The sequence below is a fragment of the Embiotoca jacksoni genome, unplaced genomic scaffold, assembly GCF_022577435.1.
Source record: "Embiotoca jacksoni isolate LCO1_2020_lvr unplaced genomic scaffold, fEmbJac1.0.p SCAF_1, whole genome shotgun sequence".
Classification (NCBI taxonomy): domain Eukaryota; kingdom Metazoa; phylum Chordata; class Actinopteri; family Embiotocidae; genus Embiotoca; species Embiotoca jacksoni.
Genome location: NW_027185229.1, coordinates 8220485 through 8241909, shown reverse-complemented (window position 1 = coordinate 8241909; position 21425 = coordinate 8220485). Strand labels below are relative to the sequence as shown.

Sequence of the window (21425 nt, the reverse complement as noted above, 5' to 3'; positions counted from 1 at the left end):
AATACCAGAACCAGAAAACAGAACCAGAACCAGAAAACAGGCAGTCCTTTGAGATGTGAGGGGTGATGGGAGTGCTATCTTGGACCAAACATTTTATTTTAAGCCCATCAGGCTGTCCCGCTTAGCCTTTGTACTCTGATAAAGTAGAAAAGCAGCATCAGTGCTTCAACGTCTAGACAACCACAAATTCACTTGCAATTACGATTATTATGGATAATTATGGCCTTACCAGTAAAATAAACACCACCAGGGAAAAACTGGACAAATGAGGAACTATATGTCTTTTTCTTCACTTTGAAGTGGAGAGCATAAGGTTAGCTGTGTGCATAGTACTACAACAATAGCCCCACTAAAAAGACATCAGTGTTTGTTATTCTTTCAGATTAATTGGGGAACTCATTTCCCTGTGCTCACAATGAAGTAGTCTGGCACCATTTGTAACAAATTACATTGTTATACAATTCAGTGTTTAATGCAAGAGCATGATCCTGTGTGTACGGGCAAGGTTTACCCCTAAATATATATACATATATATATATATATATATATATATATATATATATATATATATATGTATATATATATATATATATGTATATATGTGTGTGTGTGTATGTGTGTGTGTGTATGTATATATATATATATATATATATATATATATAAATATGTGTATATGTGGTGTGGACAGCACCACATATACACATATATATATATATATATATATATATGTATATATGTGTGTGTGTGTATGTGTGTGTGTGTATGTATATATATATATATATATATATATATATATATATATATATATATATATATAAATATGTGTATATGTGGTGTGGACAGCACCAGTGTTATTGGACTTCTCATCTGGAGTGTCCAACCTGGGGTAGTTAGGCCCGGCCACAGGTTCATGCAGTGCCTCGGGCTACTGCACGCTCTTTTCCCAACCATGTCCCTGTTTGTTTGGAGTGCCCCGCTTCATCTCGCGCTCCAGTGCCCAAAACCAGCAGCGCAGAGAACAACGCTGCACATGGTCCCAAGATGTGGCTCGCCTCCCTGCCTCGGAAAACTTCAGAAACTGAGTCACGCTCCAAGCCAGACTGATTTCAAAGGCTGGAGAGGTTTCTTTGTTGAGTTGTGTGTGTGGGGGCGGTGGGAATCTGCAATGCAAATGGTAAAATATGCTGACCCCATCAGCACTACATCTCTCTGATCTTACACCTAAGTTCTCCTCGCCGGCCCAGGATCTTACGAACATTTTAGCTCAGATTTTAGCGAAACACATTTATCATTAGTTGCTTGCTTATGCTTTTAACCTTGTCAAATCCGATAAAATACTGGCTCCTTTTCTCCATCCCTGTATGACTTGTCTGTAAAATGGTGGCCTGGAGCTGGAGTTAGCTTTGTGTACACTCTCACTGCAGTTGCTGGGCTATAAACCGGCTCATAATGACAGGAAGAGCTGTGTGTGTGTGTGTGTGTGTGTGTGTGTGTGTGTGTGTGTGTGTGTGTGTGTGTGTGTGTGTGTGTGTGTGTGTGTGTGTGTGTGTGTGTGTGTGTGTGTGTGTCTGTGTGTCTGGGTCTCTGACATGCAGGTTATTATTTGACCAGTTTTATGACACTCTGAAATCGACCACATTAAAGAGCCTTTGTCTCACACCGATACTACAGAAGGCTCATCACTGACATCACTTCACACTTTCGGCGAGCAAAGTTCACACTGTATTTATCTTTGATAGAAATGGGAAAAGATAATGATGATGTATCTCTGTATGTGTAAGTCCTCTTTTTCCCTCCCCACATCTCTCTCCCGCACACAAACTGTGCTGACTTACAAGCATAGTGTCATATGCTATGACATCACTCCAGTACTCCCAGCTTTGCTCTACTCCCACAGCACTCATAATGCAGCTATTTTTTAAAGCCTTTTAATGAGTTTTATATGTCAGATCAGCTACATGGTCCAGCGATGACGGTCTACTGCAGGCGCTGAGCCCTATTTTTCTTTCTAAGACTGATGCTTAGTCAGGCGAGTCTTTTGCGAGTTTATTAAATTGTCTTTTGAGGAGTTCTTTTCCAGGTTGGCTGAGATTGAAGCAAATGCTCAGATCACGTAGTCTCCTAGTAATTGGCTAATTTAGGATGATGTCAGATGACTTGTGATAAATGAGGCTACAACTAAAAACAATTTTAATTTGATTCAGTTTTTGTTAAATCTATTTTTTATATTGGACTTTTTTTTTTAAATAGTTGATGGATGAAGTAATACAACATGTAGATACCACCAATTTACTGTCTATTAATACAATATTAATTATCATTTTGTCTACGAGACAATACTATTTAATATGTGGATAAATTACTTGGTATTATGGTGTGACAGCCTTCCATTTGAAGTTTTGTTTGTGTTCCATAGAGAAGCTTTTTCTTCCAGTCTCTCAGTGCTTGTGGTTATTATTTGTAATGTGTGGGGAGATGTTGGTTTGAGGCGGCTAGATGAGGTTGTAACAGTGCCTCTTCAAATCAGATAAGCTCTCAGTCCAGCTGCCCTCTTGTTGATCTTTGTGCACACTGACGGCCATCAGTTAGATAGAACACAAATGAGGCTACCGTATAGACTAGATGATGGATGATGAATTTGCCTTTTTTTTCTCTCTTTCTCTTTTAATTTTTTTTATGTTTGAACGCAATGCTCAACTGACTGTCAGACCAACTTGACTTTAATAGGAAAGCATGTAGCTTGCTCCACACTTTATTTGATTAGGTACCTGGCTGAGAGTTGTTCCCATAGACTGTATATAAAAGTGGACTCGGCTTCCAGCACTGAAAAATAATGGGGAAGTGCCTTAAACTGCAACACCGCCGCAGGCCGCTAAGGGTTGGCTCCCAAAAGGCTCTGGCTCCATAGACTCATTCAACTTCTCTCACAAAGTACAAAGTCAACACATTTTTTTCCACAAGTCGTTAGGAAGGGTGATTCTGTCTTATTCGTTTTCTGGTGGTCCGTCTGATAATAATCCCATCATTAATTATATATTAGTCTTAAAAAAGCAGAATATTTTGGAGGCGTGTGTGTTTGATTAACAGGCATGTGGTCCAGTCAGGTTTAAACCTAGTTTAGCAGCTGACAGGATATAGTAGGTTTGCTTCTGCTGATGTTGGCAGCTGCATCTCTCCACTTGTGAAGCAGTCAAAAACTCCTAACGACTTCTGTGCTTCTGATCCCGACAAAGCAAAGTCTTCCAGAAACAGCACGAGTGTAAGGTCACTTTCTGGAAAGCATTAACTATGCTTAGTGCTGGAGTCAGGTCCACTCCCATTCCTCTACTTCCTCAAGAAGTGGAGCTACGGAGGGCAATCGGCCTTATCACCATTGCCTCCTACAGTAGGTGTTAAAACACTGAAACCTATCTCATCTGATAGGCAAGGAAATAAATGTTACTGAAAGAAGTGGCGAGAAAAAGACTCAGTTGTGTAAACACCATAGATGACTGAGAAAAAGACACATGCATGTTTGCATACACCAAGACAAGTTTTGCTTGTTGCTGTGGCTTTTAGCACTAGTTCGGCAGGTTTGGTGCTAACATGCTTTTTTTTTTTTTTTTTTTTTTTTTTTCCTTAGTCATCCCTTTCTTCTGTTATGCCTTTTTCTTTATTCTCAGCTTCAAGTATCATATCCACGAATATGTGCATAGCCAGCTTCCTCCTCCTTTGAATGATAACAAATCTCTTTGGTGGCAAAGTTCCTGAAATAATCTTGATTTGTATCTTATGCAAAGCCTGTTTTGTGCCTAAAGTAGTTTGATTAAAAACGACTGACCGTTCATCCAGATCATCTCCCAAGTTCACCCAGTCTACAGTCAGTGTGTGTGTGTCTGTGACAGCTGATTGTAGGAACCTCTCGGCAGATGTAGCCAATGGGAACACTGTGATTTCTTTTCCTTTTTTTTTTTTTTTTTTTTTTTCACTTGGCTTCACAGAAAAGAGGTAATTGCCTCCCTTTGCAGGGGACAACAATTTAGCAATCTTGGGCCACAATGGGAGGTGCCCCAGTAAATGATCATGACATAGACATGCATGCACACCTCCTTATTAGGCCTGTGCCTGGAGGGCAGACACATGCTCTGCTATTATCTCATCACACACACACACACACACACACACACACACACACACACACACACAGAGAGAGAGAGGGAAAGAGTTGGGGAAGGAGACTGTCATTATCTGCAATTGAGCACAGAAAACAAGAAAGGGAAATCTGTCAAGTGAGACGGAAATTGAGATTGATAGGTATAAATTGTTTTAAAAAAGTACAAAGACAGTCTTTTGCTATGGTATTAACCCAACCGCCACACATAAACTTTACTAATATATGTTCTTACGTTCTCCACTGTGGCATGAAGTATCAGCTCCTGCCACACAGTTTAGCCCCGAAACTCTCCCTTTTTTCCACCCTGCAGCGGTCTTTTAAGGCCAGGGACTAGAGAATGAGGAATGTGTTAAATCAGGTAAAAGTGTCCCGGTCTCTGGGAACAAGTAGCCATCTCTCTGCAGGCCTGTGAAACATTCCTGGGTCGTCTCTCACGTCTGGACAGAGGGGACGGAGGGGTGGGAGGCAGGCGGCTCAGAGCTGTGGGCTCCCTTTGTCTCATCGAGCCTAACCCCACCACACAAACACAAACAGCGCTCTCACTGCAGCCTCTCTGCCAACAGGCAGGCGGCATGCCAGCTAGGCAGGAGGATTGTGTGTGTGTGTGTGTGTGTGTGTGTGTGTGTGTGTGTGTGTGTGTGTGTGTGTGTGTGTGTGTGTGTGTGTTTGAGTGACAGAGATAGCACTTGTTTATGTGCGAAATCAACTTGGTACATATGGTGTGTGAATGTCAATCTGAAATGCAGATGTGTGTTGGGTGCGCCCACCATACCCCCACCGTTCCTCTCGCCCTCTTGACAGCGGTATTGCTATATCACTGGACAAATCATGCTCTAATAAGCCTCTGTACAAGGCAAGTGCCAGCTATTAAATACACTGTTAGTCTGAAGTGCAAATTGACTGGTGCAGATGAATGGCCTGTGGGTTATGTTTGGAAAGTGAGCCAGGAGAGAGACACTCTATCGATAGTATTGATCTGAGCCCTCCTTGAAGGCTGGCTCAATTTATGTCCTGCGGTGTTTGCAGGCATACTTAATGTGGACGGATGAGGCTGTTTGTCAAATGGGAGACATAATTGTTGCTATTGATCAGGATCCTTATTTAAACTGCTGGCCCATGATAAGGCAATACAATTAATGAAAAATATTGCTGCACTGCTGATATTTAGATGAACTGTTGTCTCCTGTTTAAGGATTTGAACTACCTTTTATCCCAACATCTTCTTTTGTCTTTTCAGAAATCTTGGCCACAACAAGCTGACTGCCATCAGTGCTGAAGCCTTTGCCAACCTTCCGAAATTGAGAGAGCTGTAAGTAGAGTTCTCACACACAGATATGATTTCAGCCTCCCAAACACTTTTTAATGGCCTGCTCTAAGTGTGTGTTAGGCACTGATGGAGTCTTTTTAAAGTTTAAAAAAAAGCTGTGAAACTTTTTTTTTTTTTTTTTTTTTTTATCAATGACTTAATTCTGACAAGCGTCCATGGTCGCCACTTTACTTCCTTGCTGCATCCTCATACATGTTGCCTTGATCTAAGTCCAATTGAGAATTAAGTGGTGGTTTTCTATATTAAGCCTCCCCTCCACCACCCGATACTGTGCCCAACACTGGCCTTGTAAATATTTTATATGGTGAGGAGAGGGCTTGGCTTTGTGTCACTCAGCGCCAGCACACAAAACACGTACACACACATGCACGAGCGAGCTGGTGATACACACGCTGGTGACATCTTTGGCAGGGGAGTCGGCCAGTCATACGCTCCCGGACATCTGTTTTACTCCCGTGTTATTTTTGGTTTTTAAAAGGATGACTTGCCACTTGCTCTGCGGCAGACATGACAAGTTGTACTTGAAATCTTTTAATTTATACACGCTTTGATTGAATTTTGTTTGCGTGATAAAGCAAATAAAAAAGACCCAACAACACTTCGACATTTATGGGAATTTATATCTTTGTTTATTTGACTTTTTACGGCTGCTACTTTATTTTCTGTCCATGTCCTTTGCTCCCATAACAACATATTATTCTGTATATTTCACTGTAATTACTTCCAGGGCAGTTCTGTTCTCTAATCTCCTGCTCTGTGTGTTTGTCACTTTCAGGCGGCTGGACCACAATGAGCTGACCTCCATACCAGATTTAGGACAGGCTGCTTCCACGATCGTATCCCTCTACCTGTGAGTACCGCTCCTCTCGCTGCTTAACATGGCACCAGAATTATCTGACTCTCTGTTACTGTATTCTTAGTACAGGGGCCTCTTTGAAGTGCTCTTGAAATAGTCTCTTGGCATCTGTCGAAGATGCATCCCAGAAATATTACTGCTTTAATGTAAAGTTAAGGAAGAATGTGACTCAGCTGCATGAGTCAGAAACCCCTCTCCACTTGAGCTCTGCTGGCGTCAATCTGCAGTTCTGTCTCGAGCGATTAGCGTGTGGTCGAGTAACTGACTAGTCTTATTAGCTGGCCTTGCGTTCTTGTCTACAGTGAGCGGTGCTGGCTGTTTGGAGTGTCAGCTCGTGTACAGTTGCTCGGTTGCTCTCCGTTGTGAAACTGCCTGTGGGGACTGCCTGCACTGGCATCCCACTGGAGATTTACTGCCGTATTTGGGAAGGGCGTGTGCGCGCTTGTGTGTGTCAAAAACATGCGCTCAGCAGCACATTAGCAGTCTTGTTTTTTACACAGTTGAAGGAAACTCATGATGTTAAAGTGGTAAAATTAGGTAACTTTATTAAAGCAGTTGGAAGCTAGCAATCAAATAGTTTGAGTGAAATACTTAGAAATGTGTCACGTTAAATATTCTTCTTATGGTAATACGAAGGTAATAATACTGTTCTAAGAAAATAGAAAAATAGTCATTTAGTTTCAACAATTCTTTGTGTAGCTGTGATGCTCAAGAATGTGTTAAGGAATCCCCGGCACACAAAACAAACACAGTACAATAAAAACGTCTTTCTAAGCTAAATATATATACTTACACAATTTAAAATCAATGTTACTTGATATGATTCAACAAACTACAATCACAATATTCCACCCGTATCATCTGTTGGGTGGACTGTTGTTTTCCAGTGTGCCATTTTACATCTCACTCAACCTGAAACAAGAAAGTGAAAGCCCTTTAAGCTGGTCCAGTGCTAACCACCAGCTTCACTCTGTATTTTCTTTCACACCTTGCTGGCATGCCGGCTGACTGCCTGGTAGTAAAGGAACCAGCTGCTGCTTCCCATCACGTTGATCAATCGTCATATCATTTTCAACGAGCTTTGTGGGAGTCACACGTCCGCCCTCTCCCTGTGTGTCATCTGCCTGCTTCTCAGAATTTATCATGATGCATTAATGTGGTCAGAATATTTCCGTAAACTGTGGAGTGTTAGTAAGATGGGTGGTTTGATTAGGAACGCTGTCTGATAAAAATGTGTCATTTTTTTTTCACAAGTTTGAGCTCCTGCTATTATGTTTTAGTAGGTTTTCTATCATGTCTGGATCTGTAAGGTCTTCCGTTGACTCTCTGTATTACAAAACAGACTGGAGCAAGTTCACCTTTACTTGCACAAACTGTGCCGAGTCGCAGCCCCTTCAAATGATCGGGGTGTCTTTTTTTGGCCTGACTTGAAGCCTGTTGCTGGGGGCGAGGGGCCTGTAGTCCTGATGGGAGTGGAGGCTGGAGGGAGGGTCAGATTTTTACAAAGCCACGCAGCTGAAGTGAAGGCCCGCTGAAGCACTTGCAGCTGCAGCTGTCAGTCACATGGCTTACAGTAAAACGGGTGACAGCGAGCAGGGGAGGAAGGATGAGATGAGAGAACAGGGAAGGGAGTATAGTGTCAGATCATAGTGACATCACCACGTGTCTACCGAGGAATCGTTTTTGGAGAAGTAATGGAGGAGGCAGTAGGAAGGTGCAGAGTCAGAGGAAGGAAAAAAGGAAGCGAGAGGTTAACTCAGGCTCAGGGTTATTCCCAAATGGAAAGTGCACTGTGTCTAACTTGCCAAAAGCCAAGGCCTCCGGAGTGTGAGCGTTTCTGTGTGCGCCCTGGCAGAGACAGCAGCGCAGACTGCAGGGCAGTGTTCCTCTGCCATCGGTTGGAGATTGTCTGGAATGTCGTCTGACAACAAGTTTGTGTGAGACAGTGGCTTACATACGCACACGTGTGCACACACACACACACACACACACACACGCACACGCACACGCACACGCACACGTACACACGCACGCAAATGGACAGAGAATCTGTCCTCAGCCGCTCATCAAACAGTAAGCTCTCCACAAGGCGGAGAGCCTTTTATATGTGGTTGTCTGACAGTCTGGCTGCCGTTGAGTTTTTGAGTGTACCAGTTAGCTTCTTACTGAAGAGGTTTGTACTTTTTGATAAAAGGGCTGATAAAACAGCGCCTAAAATAAATAACAAGTTTGCAGGAATTCTGGCTTCCTAAACATTCAGCTAAGTTTACATGTTTGCCTTGTGGGGCAAATGAGGTCCAGGGAAGGGAGAGAGATTGATATCCGGACATTTATATCTTTTGTTTTTTTGTTTTTCATACCTTTGCTATCCTCCTACTTACATTATTTTATCATATTGGAAGGGGATGAAAGCAATAATTTGTTGGAAAGGATAACAAAAACGAACAAAACAACAGCAGCTTTCTATTCTGAAGACGTTAAAAAGTTTATATTTCTCTGGGAATACATTTTACGCATTTTAATGTTACGTACTAAATTTATTAAATAACTGCCTTCAAGATTGCTGATTACGTTTGGCCAAAATAATCATCAGACTGATGTTATCAGCACAACACATTCCCGAGCAGTTTGATTCAGAATCTTTAAAAGTTTACACTTACCATTCATTTTTTGACTTGCTCCTGTAACTGTGCAATATACAGAATCAAAAAGAAATACAGCAATCTTGTTTCTATAAATAAAATAATAGTAATACATTTATAATAAGGGGTTGAGCAGACTGTAGATAGAAGTATTTTTTCTTGTGTTTCCTTTTTATTTCTCTTCTTTCTTATCAATCACTTGCTTGGTCGAGAGGTGACTCGGTCCCTTTTTTCTGCATTCTGCAGCTCTCCCTTTATTGCTTTCACCCTTCCCTCTTATTGGCTACTCTCTTTGATTGCTGCAGCTTTTTTTGAAAGTCATTAGGCACAGACAAACCTGACATTGCTGCAGTTTACAGTTTTCGTCCCCTTCGTTTGATCAGATGTCCAGCAGCCAATCAGACAACACTTTGAGGTGCATCTTATGAAAAACATCATGTAGTTTTCACATAAAAACAAATCATCTGAGCACATCGATGCTTCCAAAGACCATATGCCAGGCTCCCACAGTCCCACAATTCTATTGGCGAGGCCACTGATGTCCCGCAGACTCCCAGAATGCCTCAGCAGGATGGCAAAATAAAAAAGGAGCGACAAAAAGTTTAAAAACACAGTGTCAAAGTGACAGCAGAGCAGCACAAACTTTCCCATTGTGCTCATACCCTGGGCCAGTTAACATCAAAGGGGCCCTTTAAAACCGCTTGGGATAGAAATCATATGGGCCGCTGGATGATCTGATTTTGAAATAATTCTGCTTTTGTGCCAACCGCCGGCTTCAAACAGAAAGGGACAGGACGAACAATCGACCTCAAAGATGACACTGGAAACAGCAGAACGAGCATGCTAGTATAAACCCCTGATGCACTTTCCATACATCAAAAAAGTGTCAGAATGAGCCGGGCTCATGATAATCACATGGTCAATGGGGCAGGGTAATGAGATTTGGAATTAAGTGGAATCAAGGCGAATAAGGCCCTCGGACATCAAAGAGAACAAGAGTGAACCAAGCTTCTCTTTTTCAGAGATGTCACTGGCTCTATGATAACCAGTTTTTATAAACACTACGATTGTATGCGTGGACTTCATACGCGTTGATCGCCGAGGCTTTATCTGTCTCGCACTTACAGCTGGGCTTTGGCTGAGGGAGGGGGGGGGAGGAAGAGGGAGTTTGGTTTGAGTGGTGGAAGAGGAATGGGGCGAGAGAAAGAGTGAGAGAGGTCAACCTCTCCCACCAGTTTGAGACTGATCTGTTTTTCCCAGCGAAGGTCACCAGCTGTTGACCCCACCTCACCCCTTAATTCTCCCCTCCGCCTTTTCTCCTTCCCCCATTCCTCCCCTCCCTCCTCTGCTCACTGTAGCCACTGTCTGTTGCTCTGTCCCATGTGTGCGTTTTGCTATTTGTGTTGTGTGTGTGTGTGTGTGTGTGTGTGTGTGTGTGTGTGTGTGTGTGTGTGTTTGCGCGTGTGTGCTCATCCTTAACCATTTCTGCCACTGTTTATTCAGGTGGGCCACTGCAGTGTGACCCCCTTCTGCTCTCAGTCACTAGTGTGTGTGTGTGTGTGTGTGTGTGTGTGTGTGTGTGTGTGTGTGTGTGTGTATTCATCTGCTGACTGAAAGCTAGAATGAAGGAGGGACTGACCTTGTTTTGCTGAGTTGGACTGGTAGAACACCTGCCCTCTCTTGCCCTCTCTGTCAAACACACAAAATTGTGGTAAGCTAATCGGTCAATATCAAATATAAGAATAATATTATCAACCCCTCCAAAGGTCAAGTGAACTTTCTACCTGTAGTATGTGCCAAACTCTCCACCAATGCCGAACTAAGAATTGCCTGTCTGAGAAGACAATGACCTGGCGTCATCAAATTGGATCGATATGTTCATTATGTTGAGTGTAATAGCTGGCAGAATAATTAGAATGGGTCTAATCACAAGGTTGATGGTTCAATCACCAGGTCCTCCGGCCCATATGCCACAGTGTCCTTGGGCAAGACACTGAACCCCAAGTTGATTGACTTTGTTGAACTAGTGTTTCTGTCAGGGATGAAATTAAATGTAACGATGCAAATATTTAAATATTATCTAACTGACTTCCTCAAAACAGAGTCGGTTAAGAACTGAAGAAAGAAGTAAACCAGAAAGAAATGAGGATTTTTTTTTTTTTTTAATTTATTTAAAAAAAAAAAACATTTTAAGACCAGTGACGCTAATGAAAGTGATACTAAATGTAATTCCCATCCCTAGTTAGCACCAAGGCATGTGTCAGATGTGTCACGCAGCAAAGGCTTTCATGTACACTCGGTAACACAGGAAGTCGTCTAACAGGCTCACATACATGAACACGCAGACTGCAGGTGTAGCGAGAGGGATTGCCATCAAGAGCCCATTAGAAACCCATCCTCAAATACTGCCATTAAGAACACATGTTTTTTTACGCTGAACCAAACAAAGCTGTCATGTTGCTGCCCCGGTGTGGGATCGCAGGTAGGCATGATGTGTGCAACAGCATTGGAGTGTCGTCCTTTGCAATGCCGGCTCTCCCATTCGCACAGATGTGCATTCAGCTCAGTGACTTCCTCTGTTGCCGGTTTAAAGCTGGAACAACAATGCCTCCCTAGTTCATGTCCGTATGTTTGTAAAAGAGGCTAAGCACCGTTTCCCACAATCCACTTCTCCAGATTGAAGGGTAATGACTGGGACAACATTCAACATCACCGTATCGTTCTCCTTCCCTCTCTGACTCCTGGTCCCCCCAAAATCAGCCACGACAGATGCTGAGGGGTACAGGATAGGGTGGCGTGAGTCACCCTCCACTTCACTGAAGACCCCCAAACAGGGCCAAAGTCAAAACTGCTCAATTATTTCAAGCTATGCTCGCCTGGTTAAACCAGTGGCATGAGAGAACACTGGACAGATTGCAAAGATGGAACGTTTTCTTGTGTCCTAACTACTGAAAGCTGGACGATTTTAGTTTTCTGATCCGCATAGGAAAGTTTAAACTAGACATGCTGTTTCCTTTTCGGGGTTAAGGCACATTGGCGGCTCATGATTTTAAGGGTATTCGTTCTTTGTTTTTGTTTTTTCCGAGATGTTTAGAGTTTTGCTTTTCTTTTATCTAGTCCCTTGTTTCTGATCCTACTCTGGGTATATTAGGACATTGAACGAGGCCAGACCTGCTGCACACAGCCATCTCTCTATTCCATCACACACTAAAGTACTCAGAAATCTCAAGTGGCTCTGGTTCATCCCCATCTATCTAGATTTTGTGGCTGTTTCTTTGTCCTTGGACATGTTTAAAAGAGACCCATCTCTGTTTGGCAGCTCTTAAAGTACACATTTTTATGGTGGATGAAGACCACTTTGTTCTGTGTACTCTTTCCCCTTTTGTGTCTCAGTGGGTTTAGAGAAGCCGGGAAGGGGGGGGGGGGATTGGTGTGTCGTCGTCCCCCCCCACCTCGGCTGATGGAAATAGTCCACTTTTGTTCAGCAAGATACAGGTGTGGACGTTGTGTCGATCAGAGTACAATGGTTGACCACACCTAATGTCTTCTATGTGTGTTCCTTATTTTTCAGACATCATAACAAGATCCGCAGTATTGACGGCAGGCGGACCAGAGAGCTGGTATTTGTGGAAACCCTGGACCTGAGCAACAATGACATCACTGAGCTACGAGGGCACTCCTTCCCTGCAGGCCTCCAAATCCGGGACCTGTAAGTACTATCTCAGAGCATCACGGAGGCACGTAGCACACTAACTTTAAAAATATAGATACTTCAAAGAAATTCTGTTGAAAAGAGGAAATTTGAAGGTGTGTTTTTGCAGCCTTCAGTGTTTGTTGCTGAAACAGTGCACACAATAGTGTTGTAATTGAACACCGAAGCTGCATTACGATTTTCAATAAAAAATATCTGGGAAAAACCGATTGCTGCATACAAAGAGTATGCAAAATAACGCTATAGAAATAGAAATACGGCCATTCATGAACACATATTTGAGGTTTGTTATAAATTGTTGTTGCCTGTTTGCAGGTACTTGAGCAACAACAAGATCAGTGTGCTGGAGCTCGGCGCGCTGGACCATCTGGGCTCAACTCTGCAGGTCCTGAGACTGAGCCGAAACCGCATCAGCCAGATCCCTGTGAGAGCCTTCCAGCTCCCGAGGCTCACTCAGCTGTAAGTACCGCTGGATTTGATCAGTTTAACAATATAGTTAGCCTGCTGACAAGGTTGTGTTTTGATCTGTCAGAAGCTCACCCTGGAAAAACATCGTATTTCTGACATCCACATTTAGGCTAAAAATGATTGGTTTCCCGATTGTAGCCTTTGGAGACATAACAGAATTGAAAAGAGTTTCAATGAGGAGGTGTTTCTAGCATCTGTTCATCGAGCTCTGTGTGTTTAACATTCAGAACGCTATTAGTGTGAGCTATATCTCTGGGGGTGGATAAGGCCTGACTAGGTAAACACCGGAGCCATATTATCTGTGATTTATTGCTTTCTTCCATAGCCCCAAAGTGGTTAGTTCATTCTCCACACCATGCTCCATTATCTTTGTCAAACTTCCCTCCAGCGTAACAGCGAGGGCGACCCATTTGTAGCTCAACGCCTCCATTCTGGAGAGCAAAGGGACTCACGTAATGGGAGTCCCCCCCCCCCCCCCCCCCCCCCATTGTGGCTCCAGTAGTTTCCCCAGGTGTCTTTTGTTGCACAGGTGGCCCCGGTGACACTGTATCTGCACATGGTGATGCACATGAGACACAAAAGAACCTCTGTGGATGTTTATCTTTGCCAACCTGAGGGCTTTTACAGCCTTCACACACACACACACACACACACACACACACACACACACACACACACACACACACACACACACAGAGCATCTGTAAAGAATCAGTCACATGCACAGTCGTCTCAGGCTTTATATTCAAAAGAGAGAAGGAGTGCGGTTTTTAAACATCATCTACCATGTTTTGTGGTGAACCTGTATCACTCTGGCCCCCGGTGGAACAGACACCACTGAGGAATGCTGCAGTGATTTGGTTGTGATGGATGCCCATGGAGAGTGGGGGGGCGGGGAAACCATCCATGAGTCAAAACACAAAAGAAATAGTGCCCCTATAGATTTTCTCTCGTGATGAGTTTCTACATCCTGTGTGTGTTTGTCCATCCACCCTGCAGTGAGCTGAACAGGAACCGCATCCGTCAGGTGGAGGGTCTGACCTTTCAGGGTTTGTCCATCCTGGAGGTTCTCAAACTGCAAAGGAACAGCATCAACAAACTGACTGACGGAGCCTTCTGGGACCTGGCCAAGATGAAAGTCCTGTACGTAGAAAATCAGAGACACCGTCGACACATGAAGATAATAATAATGCTTATTGAACATCCAACACATATTCTGTTACTTTCACCAAGTTCACCAACACACGTTAGATCGGCATCATAACACACCTTTATGGAATTTGGGTGCTACAGCCTGCAGCAAGCACTACCTGAGAGGCTAATCCCATTTGTACCATTGCTGTTACAGGAATACACAACAACCAGATCTTATATGAAAAAGACCTCTGTGTTCTCTTACTGGAACTTGCTCACAATCACACAAAAGAATCACATCTTCCGAGCCGACATGAAACTGTTACATAATTACTGAAATTACTTGCAAAATAACTCAGTAATGGTCACAAACTGCTTTGACGCTCTCGCAAATTTAGCAATTTCGGAGCACAATAGTACCACTGGCATACTGTTGCCTGAAACTGTTGTGTCAAGATCAACAAATTCTCACTGCAACAACTTTTTTTGTTGTTTTTTGTATTTGTCTCCTGCAGCCACCTGGACTACAACAGCCTAACGGAGGTGAACAGTGGCTCCCTGTACGGCCTGACCTCCCTTCAGCAGCTATTCCTCAGTAACAACTCCATCGCCCGCATCAATGCTGATGGATGGAAGTTCTGCCAGAAGCTGAGGGAACTGTGAGTACCAGCATTTAAATTAGCCTGAACACCCAGACTCTTGTGCCAAGTGTCTTTTAGCACAAACCTTTTTACCAGAGCCATTAAAGGGCCTGAAACTGGGAGGAGAACTGCAGTGGAAGAGAGTTTAACTCAGTGCAGTTCAGCTTAACAAAATACAAGAGGGGTTTTTCAAACTGCTGACATCAGCTGCAGTTTGAAATTTAGCTGGAAATGTTCCTTTTCCTTTTCTGTCCGTCCCCTTGCCTTAAAGCCTGAGAACCCGACTCTCTCCACTCGTCACCCATATATCCATCTACCTGCCAAGGGGTTAAATGACATTTTGCTTTAACACTCAATACGCCACGCTATTCTCAGGATAAGCCTGTTTATCCCATAATTAGAGCTGGGCTCAACAGCACTCAAGACCTTCGACAAGCGTTTTTGTAGTCCGTTCAGAAGCGCCAGGGTTTGGCTAACTGGCGTGTAATCCTCCGCTGGTTGTGTTGTGGTAATTACATTGAAGGATCGCCTTCACTGCTTTTGTCTAGCGAGTTATTATCCGAGAGTCTTCCCTGTACTGTTGACATGACTGTCGTAATGCCGCTTTAAAGTGCTTCACTCAGCTGAGGCGTTGCTAACTGCGAGGTAGCCTGGGCTATCTGTGGCGCCGATGTTTGTTTATATGCAACAGTCAGAGAGGAATAAAGCGGTGGATGGTGATCACGCTAGTTTGCTCTGTGTATCTCGGTGCTGCTTCCTGTGCACACATCTTATGAATGACAGATTGCTCCCGGCACCGTTCCCTGAATCAGCCTTCTGGCGCTGCACCGGTCACCGGTTATATGATTTCATTATCTAGAGTTATGATGACCCCCACGGCCGATAGAAGTGAGTGACTCGTCTTTATGAGGAGCCTGTTATTGCATTCCCAGTGCGCCGGGCTGAGCTGGTCATCAGGGAGAATCTCCGCACACATGACTAGTCAAGCAAACCTGAGGTACAGAGATAGAGAGGGCCACGGAGAGGGCAATAAAATGCACAATACTGCCTTTGACCACTGTTTGAAAGATACCATTATAGGATTTATTACCATTTGTAATCAGGATATATCAGGAGGTATTATGTACAAACAATGAAAAACAGTCTTACAAGTCATTTAAACAAGTTTCGTGCCTTCATTTTTCCATGATTCTTTAGTGAATCAACTTATTTCTTCTTCATCCTTGGAAACCCATGTAGTCTTCACATCTCATTTGTACGCTCTCCGGGATTTTAAGAAAAGATTCGGAGGCTGGATATGAAAATAAGTAACATTTTGAGCGCCGCAATACACAAGTGACAGTGTATTCCACTGGGGTTTACCGCATGCTCAAGTAAGCTTATAAATGGAGGTTGTAGACATGTAAAGTTCCAACCAAGAATTTCTTTTCTCCCCCGTCAAACGATTAGGAGCTCAGTTAAGCTCAGCGGTCTGCTAAACCCATTTTCTGTTAACATCTTGTGGTGAGGGAAAAAGGCACAATGGAAAAACACATCACAGAGTGGCAAATAGACACTGAATCAGCCATGAAATGCAAGTATAATGATGTCGCGAGCTGCCTCAGCGTTCTGCCAACCTATCATCTCCTTCCAGACCTCACACAGAACATTTCTCCGTCTTCTAGTCCTCACTTTCTCTCTCTCCCCCCCCACCCCCGCTTTCTCTCTCTCCAGGAATCTGTCCTACAACAACTTGACTCGTCTGGATGAAGGAAGTCTGGCTGTGCTGGGGGATCTCCACGCCCTCCGGCTGGGCCACAACTCAATCAGCCACATCAACGAGGGAGCCTTCAGAGGCCTCAAGGCCGTACGCGTCCTGTAAGTACACCCCCCCCCCCCCACCACCACCACCACCACCACCACCACACCCGCCCCCCAACCGCCATTACCAAACCCCCAGAAACCCGCTCATTATGGTTTTTAACCCTGCTGATGATAAGGCTCAGACGTGCCACTTGGGAGCAGTGAAAGCTGAGATGCTTAATATTGTTTTTGCCTGTGATATGTGATATTTAGGCTCACGTAGTCCCTTCAGTTGACTTTAGAAAGTGGGGGTTGTTTACTTTTCGAAATGGGCTTGATCTCGTTTGCACTCATGCCTATTCATGACTTTTTTTTTGTTTTTTACTTTTACGAGGTTTCTACTGTCCCGGTTTCTGTAGCAACTTCTTTTCTTCTTTTTTGTATGCCTTTTCCCACTTTGTTCCTTTTGTCTGATTTTGTTGTTGTTGCGTTTTGTCTCCAAACACTAGTTACCAACAAACTTGGTTCTAACAGTGTTCTTTGTCGCTCGGCTCCCTTGAGATCCGACCCTGCTTTTAGAAGCCGCGAATAAAGAAAGACGTTTCTTTTCCCTCTGATCCACCTTCTGCACAAAAAGCCCAAAGAAAGAAAAGGAGGGAACCAAAGGGAGAAAGTCAGTGGAGGAGTCCAGCAGAAAGACTCGGGGGTCTTGGTTCCTAACCAAGGTCCTCTTGGCTGCGCCACTTCCCAGTGAGAGAGCCAGAGAGGAGAGTCGTGCCAGAGCTCGCTAGACAAGCGCTCTCTCACAGCGGGGTGACAAGCCAAGGCACATAAGGCCTTTCTCTCTGCTGGCACACTGGGTGCTAGATAACCAGCTAGAGAGGGAAGCGACAGGCTTTGACTTCTATATTTCATGTTTTTCTTTCTTCTCTTTAATTGCTCTCACTTTGTTTCATTTGGCTGGAGCCTTTCAAAGCACACTTAATGCCCATTTCTGTTACCCCACATATATTCTGTCATCTCCTCATGTTATCCCACGATACACACATAACGTCTGTCTTGATTTTGCGCTACATATTTCTCTCCTCTTCTTGTATCCCTCCTGCTCTCTGTGTCTTTGAGGCAGGCCTAATCTAATCAGCGGAGGGGAGGACGGGCACAGGCCGGGCCCTGAAAAGGAGCCGGGGGAGCTTTAATTGGGCCTGCGCTGCTGGCCGTGCTGGCATGGGGCTGGAGCCTGCATCAGGGTGTGAAGGCCCCAAACAAGCCAGCCTGCCCTCTAATTCGGCCACGGGGGTCGTTGGCTCATCGGGGCCCCCTTCTCCGTGCCCGGTCTCTCTGCTCCACCAGCCCCCACCACTGGCCTTGCTTTAACAAGGCAAAGGGCCATTCACATCCAGCCAGCCAGAAAGAATAGGAAATTGGCAGCCCCAGTCCGGTCGGACTAAGGCAGAGGCCAATGGAAACTGAAAAGAACCGGAGGGGGATAAGAGATGCTTGGAAAGCAAAGGGAGAAGGGGCAGTAGAGGGTGCGTCTGACCATCAAGCTCAAAGACCTTTCTCAAGTTTGGAAGAAAGTCTTTTGATGGTTCAGAGGAGTTCTCCGACTCTGTTGTTTTTCTTTTTGATCGCCATGCAGAAGGGTGGAGTGGTGGCTCCTCTGCTGCTATGACTTCACCTAAAGATCTTTAGTCCTCGCAGCAGGTCACAGATGCATTCAACAAGTGTTGGGAAACCCCCAACTGCTGTAAAAGAAGCCTTTTTTTTTTTTCCCCTCTTCTCTTTCATTCATTCAATGTATTCTGTCTTTGCCTGACCATGGCTAAGCCTGGCCCCTAACCAATTAAAGCTCTTGGCTGTATCGTACCTGCCTCCATCAGACTCACAGTCCCAACTGTCTGGCCTCTCACAAGACATTGTGTCCTCGCCAGTCCCTCCATGCTGTCATGAATTATACATGTGTTTCCCAGCGCTGTGTGTTTCCCCGACACACATGCACACATACTCGCATGCATGCGCCTCCTCCGCCCCTCTAAGGAAAGAATGCGCTTGGTTGGCAGAGCAGAGCGGCAAAGGGCCTGGTAAGGCCAGGTGCAGAGGCTCCCCCCTCTGGGCGGAGGGTAACCCGTGACTTCCAGAGCTTGAGACGCTTCAGCGCTGGCAGACCCTGTCCCCGTTTCTCTCCTCCCGCCCTCCATCTTTCTTATCCCCCTCTTTTCTCTCATCCTCCACAGGGAGCTGGACCATAACGACATCTCGGGCACAATAGAGGACACCAACGGGGCCTTCTCCGGATTGGACAGCCTCAACAAGCTGTGAGTGTCTCCCCTCTTTCTTTCTTCTATCCGCCCCCTCCTCTCTTCCTCTATCAACCCCTCCTCTTCATCCCTCCGTCTGGGCCTGCCACTGATTCAGGGATTCTCTCTGCTTTCTTCAAAAACAGAGAAACAGGAGTGAGGTGTTTCTTTTTTTCTTTTTTTCTTTACTTGCATCCAAAAGTTTCCCTCCAAGCCCTCATTCACCCTCCACTGCCAAATAAGTTTAGCCAGTCCAATTTAAGGCTGTAGAGTTGAGAAGCTTGAGACATCTGTCCCCTCAGGACACCACACTTCACTTGGAAAGGAAGTGTTCACACTGAGCAATGACTTCTAGGGGCCCTCTTCATTTTTTACACGGCTTGCTCATGAAACATTGAAGGTCATTTCTTTTACTCCCCTCATGCCGTGGAAGCCAAGGCCACTTTCTCTCCAGCTCAATCCGGCTTTCATCTTATGATTTCATTGTTTCCCAGAAGCTTTACGGGCAAACTGGGGTCTCGTAGCTGATAATGGTTCAAAAAGGAGCTGCAGTCAGTCACTTTTATCAGTTTGCACGATTACTCATCGGTGCTTTCGGGCGGCCCGTAAAAAGTTCAATGTGGAAACTGAGCGGGTGGAGAAGTTTCTGGCAATGAGCGGCGATCATCAACTTGCAGGATGAAAAGATGATGTCCAGCCAAGATGGTTCCCTGTGTGAGCACGGCTGAAAGAAAGAGGGAGAGAAAGGGCTTTTTCTTCGAGCTGGCAGGGGTTCGCTCCCCAATAGGCTTATTTCTATTTCTCCTCCGGGCCTCCGCTCCTCTCGTCCCCTCGTTCCCAGTCTCTGTTGTTAGGAACTGAGAGAGGGTGAAATTGAGGGCCGCATTCAGTCATCAAACATCAAACGCCTCACACGCCCCGCCCTCTGACCCTGCCCCTTTTGTCACGGCGTTGGCGGAAGCAGCCCGCTGCATCCCAAAGCTGGCAAAGCGAGCCATGGGAAAAAAAAAAAGAGAAAGAAGGGAGACATCAAAGTGTCCACCACACATACTGGGTTCACTAAAAGCAGCTTGTGAATGCCGCCGCATGGGATGGAAGTGGCTCCTTCAGCACGAAAGACATGTTTGTACTTCAGGTTTTTTTTTTTTTTGCATTAATAAGTTAATTTAACAAAAGTTGCAAATATTACCCTGTCGTCCATGTGACAAGACAGCGGTTTGTTTGTGTGTACGTACGGAGGAGTTTAAACACTGGGGTCTTCATTGTGAGCCAGCCAGCCGCGTCTCCTCTTCCTGTGAAGGCTACGACAGGAGTGGAGGCAGCGGGGAGAAGGTGGAGGCAGCGGGGAGAAGGTGGAGGAAGGGATTAGGACCCCAAAGCAGAGGGGGAAAGCAACTCACTTCTTGGCTTGACAGGCACAGACACACACTCGAAACGATTGCTCGTATGTTCTGCGTGCGTGCGCGCACACACACACACACACACACACACACACACACACACACACACACACACACACACACACACACACAGCCGTGCCTGGTCATTGCTATTAAATTCTAATAAAGATAAAAGTGGTCTTTGAAGAGCAGCGCAGGGTGCCCCCCCACCCCCGAAACACCCACCCACCTCAACCCCATTCAATCTCGCTCACCCTTCCTCCTGGCTAATCTCCACACAGTTCAGATTTCCAATACCTCAATCCCTCCAGTCTTATCAGATTCAGCCTCGCTAATTGTGCTTCTCTCCCGTCTTGCTCTCTCTCTCTCTCTGTCTCTCTCTCTCTTTTCACCCCCATTTTTTTCTCACCATCAACCTCCCCTCCCTCCCTCCCCCCTCTCTTCCTCTCCCTCCCTCTTCATCTATCGACACCCTTCATGTTTGGAAACGACAGGACTCTGTTTGGAAACAAGATCAAATCGGTGGCCAAGAAAGCGTTCGCTGGCCTGGAGACCCTGGAACACCTGTGAGTATCCCACAAGGGAGGGGGGAGGGAGGGGGAGGGAGTAGGTTGAGTTGAGTGGAGTGGAGGGGGGGAGATTTGGGGTAGGTTGTGTGTGTGTGTGTGTGTGGGGGGGGGGGGGGGGGGTACCAAAAGGAGCTGGCAGAGAGGAGGTTGCTAGCAATTTAATAGCGTCTTTGTAAAAGGAGAAGACGGGCTTTTGCGAGAGCCCAGCTGCCTCTCTCTCGTTAGCCTAGCACAATCTCAACTTTGGCCTTTTTTTCCCTGCCTCAGCGCAGGAACAAAGTTATTGAGCATATGGCGAGCTCCGTAGAAGAAATGGAATTCCTATAAGCTCTTTCACAGGCTTTTTGTCAACTGAGGGCAGGGAGCGAAGGAAAAGCTGGCGCTCACACTCGCATGCACAGATTCGGACAGTTCCTCGTTAGATTCTGGGCGCATGTGTCTGCG

General features: G+C 45.2%; 1 protein-coding gene across 1 annotated transcript in view; it reads left to right on the top strand.

Annotated features, from left to right (window-relative positions):
* lrig1 (leucine-rich repeats and immunoglobulin-like domains 1) overlaps positions 1-21425 on the top strand; it is a 35003-nt gene that overhangs the window by 7057 nt on the left and 6521 nt on the right. The window contains exons 2-10 of the mRNA XM_069147556.1: positions 5391-5462; positions 6256-6330; positions 12550-12687; positions 13006-13149; positions 14158-14301; positions 14808-14951; positions 16647-16790; positions 18950-19030; positions 20907-20978. Of these exons, the coding sequence (XP_069003657.1) occupies positions 5391-5462; positions 6256-6330; positions 12550-12687; positions 13006-13149; positions 14158-14301; positions 14808-14951; positions 16647-16790; positions 18950-19030; positions 20907-20978 (1014 nt within the window). The remainder of the gene's footprint in view (positions 1-5390; positions 5463-6255; positions 6331-12549; positions 12688-13005; positions 13150-14157; positions 14302-14807; positions 14952-16646; positions 16791-18949; positions 19031-20906; positions 20979-21425) is intronic.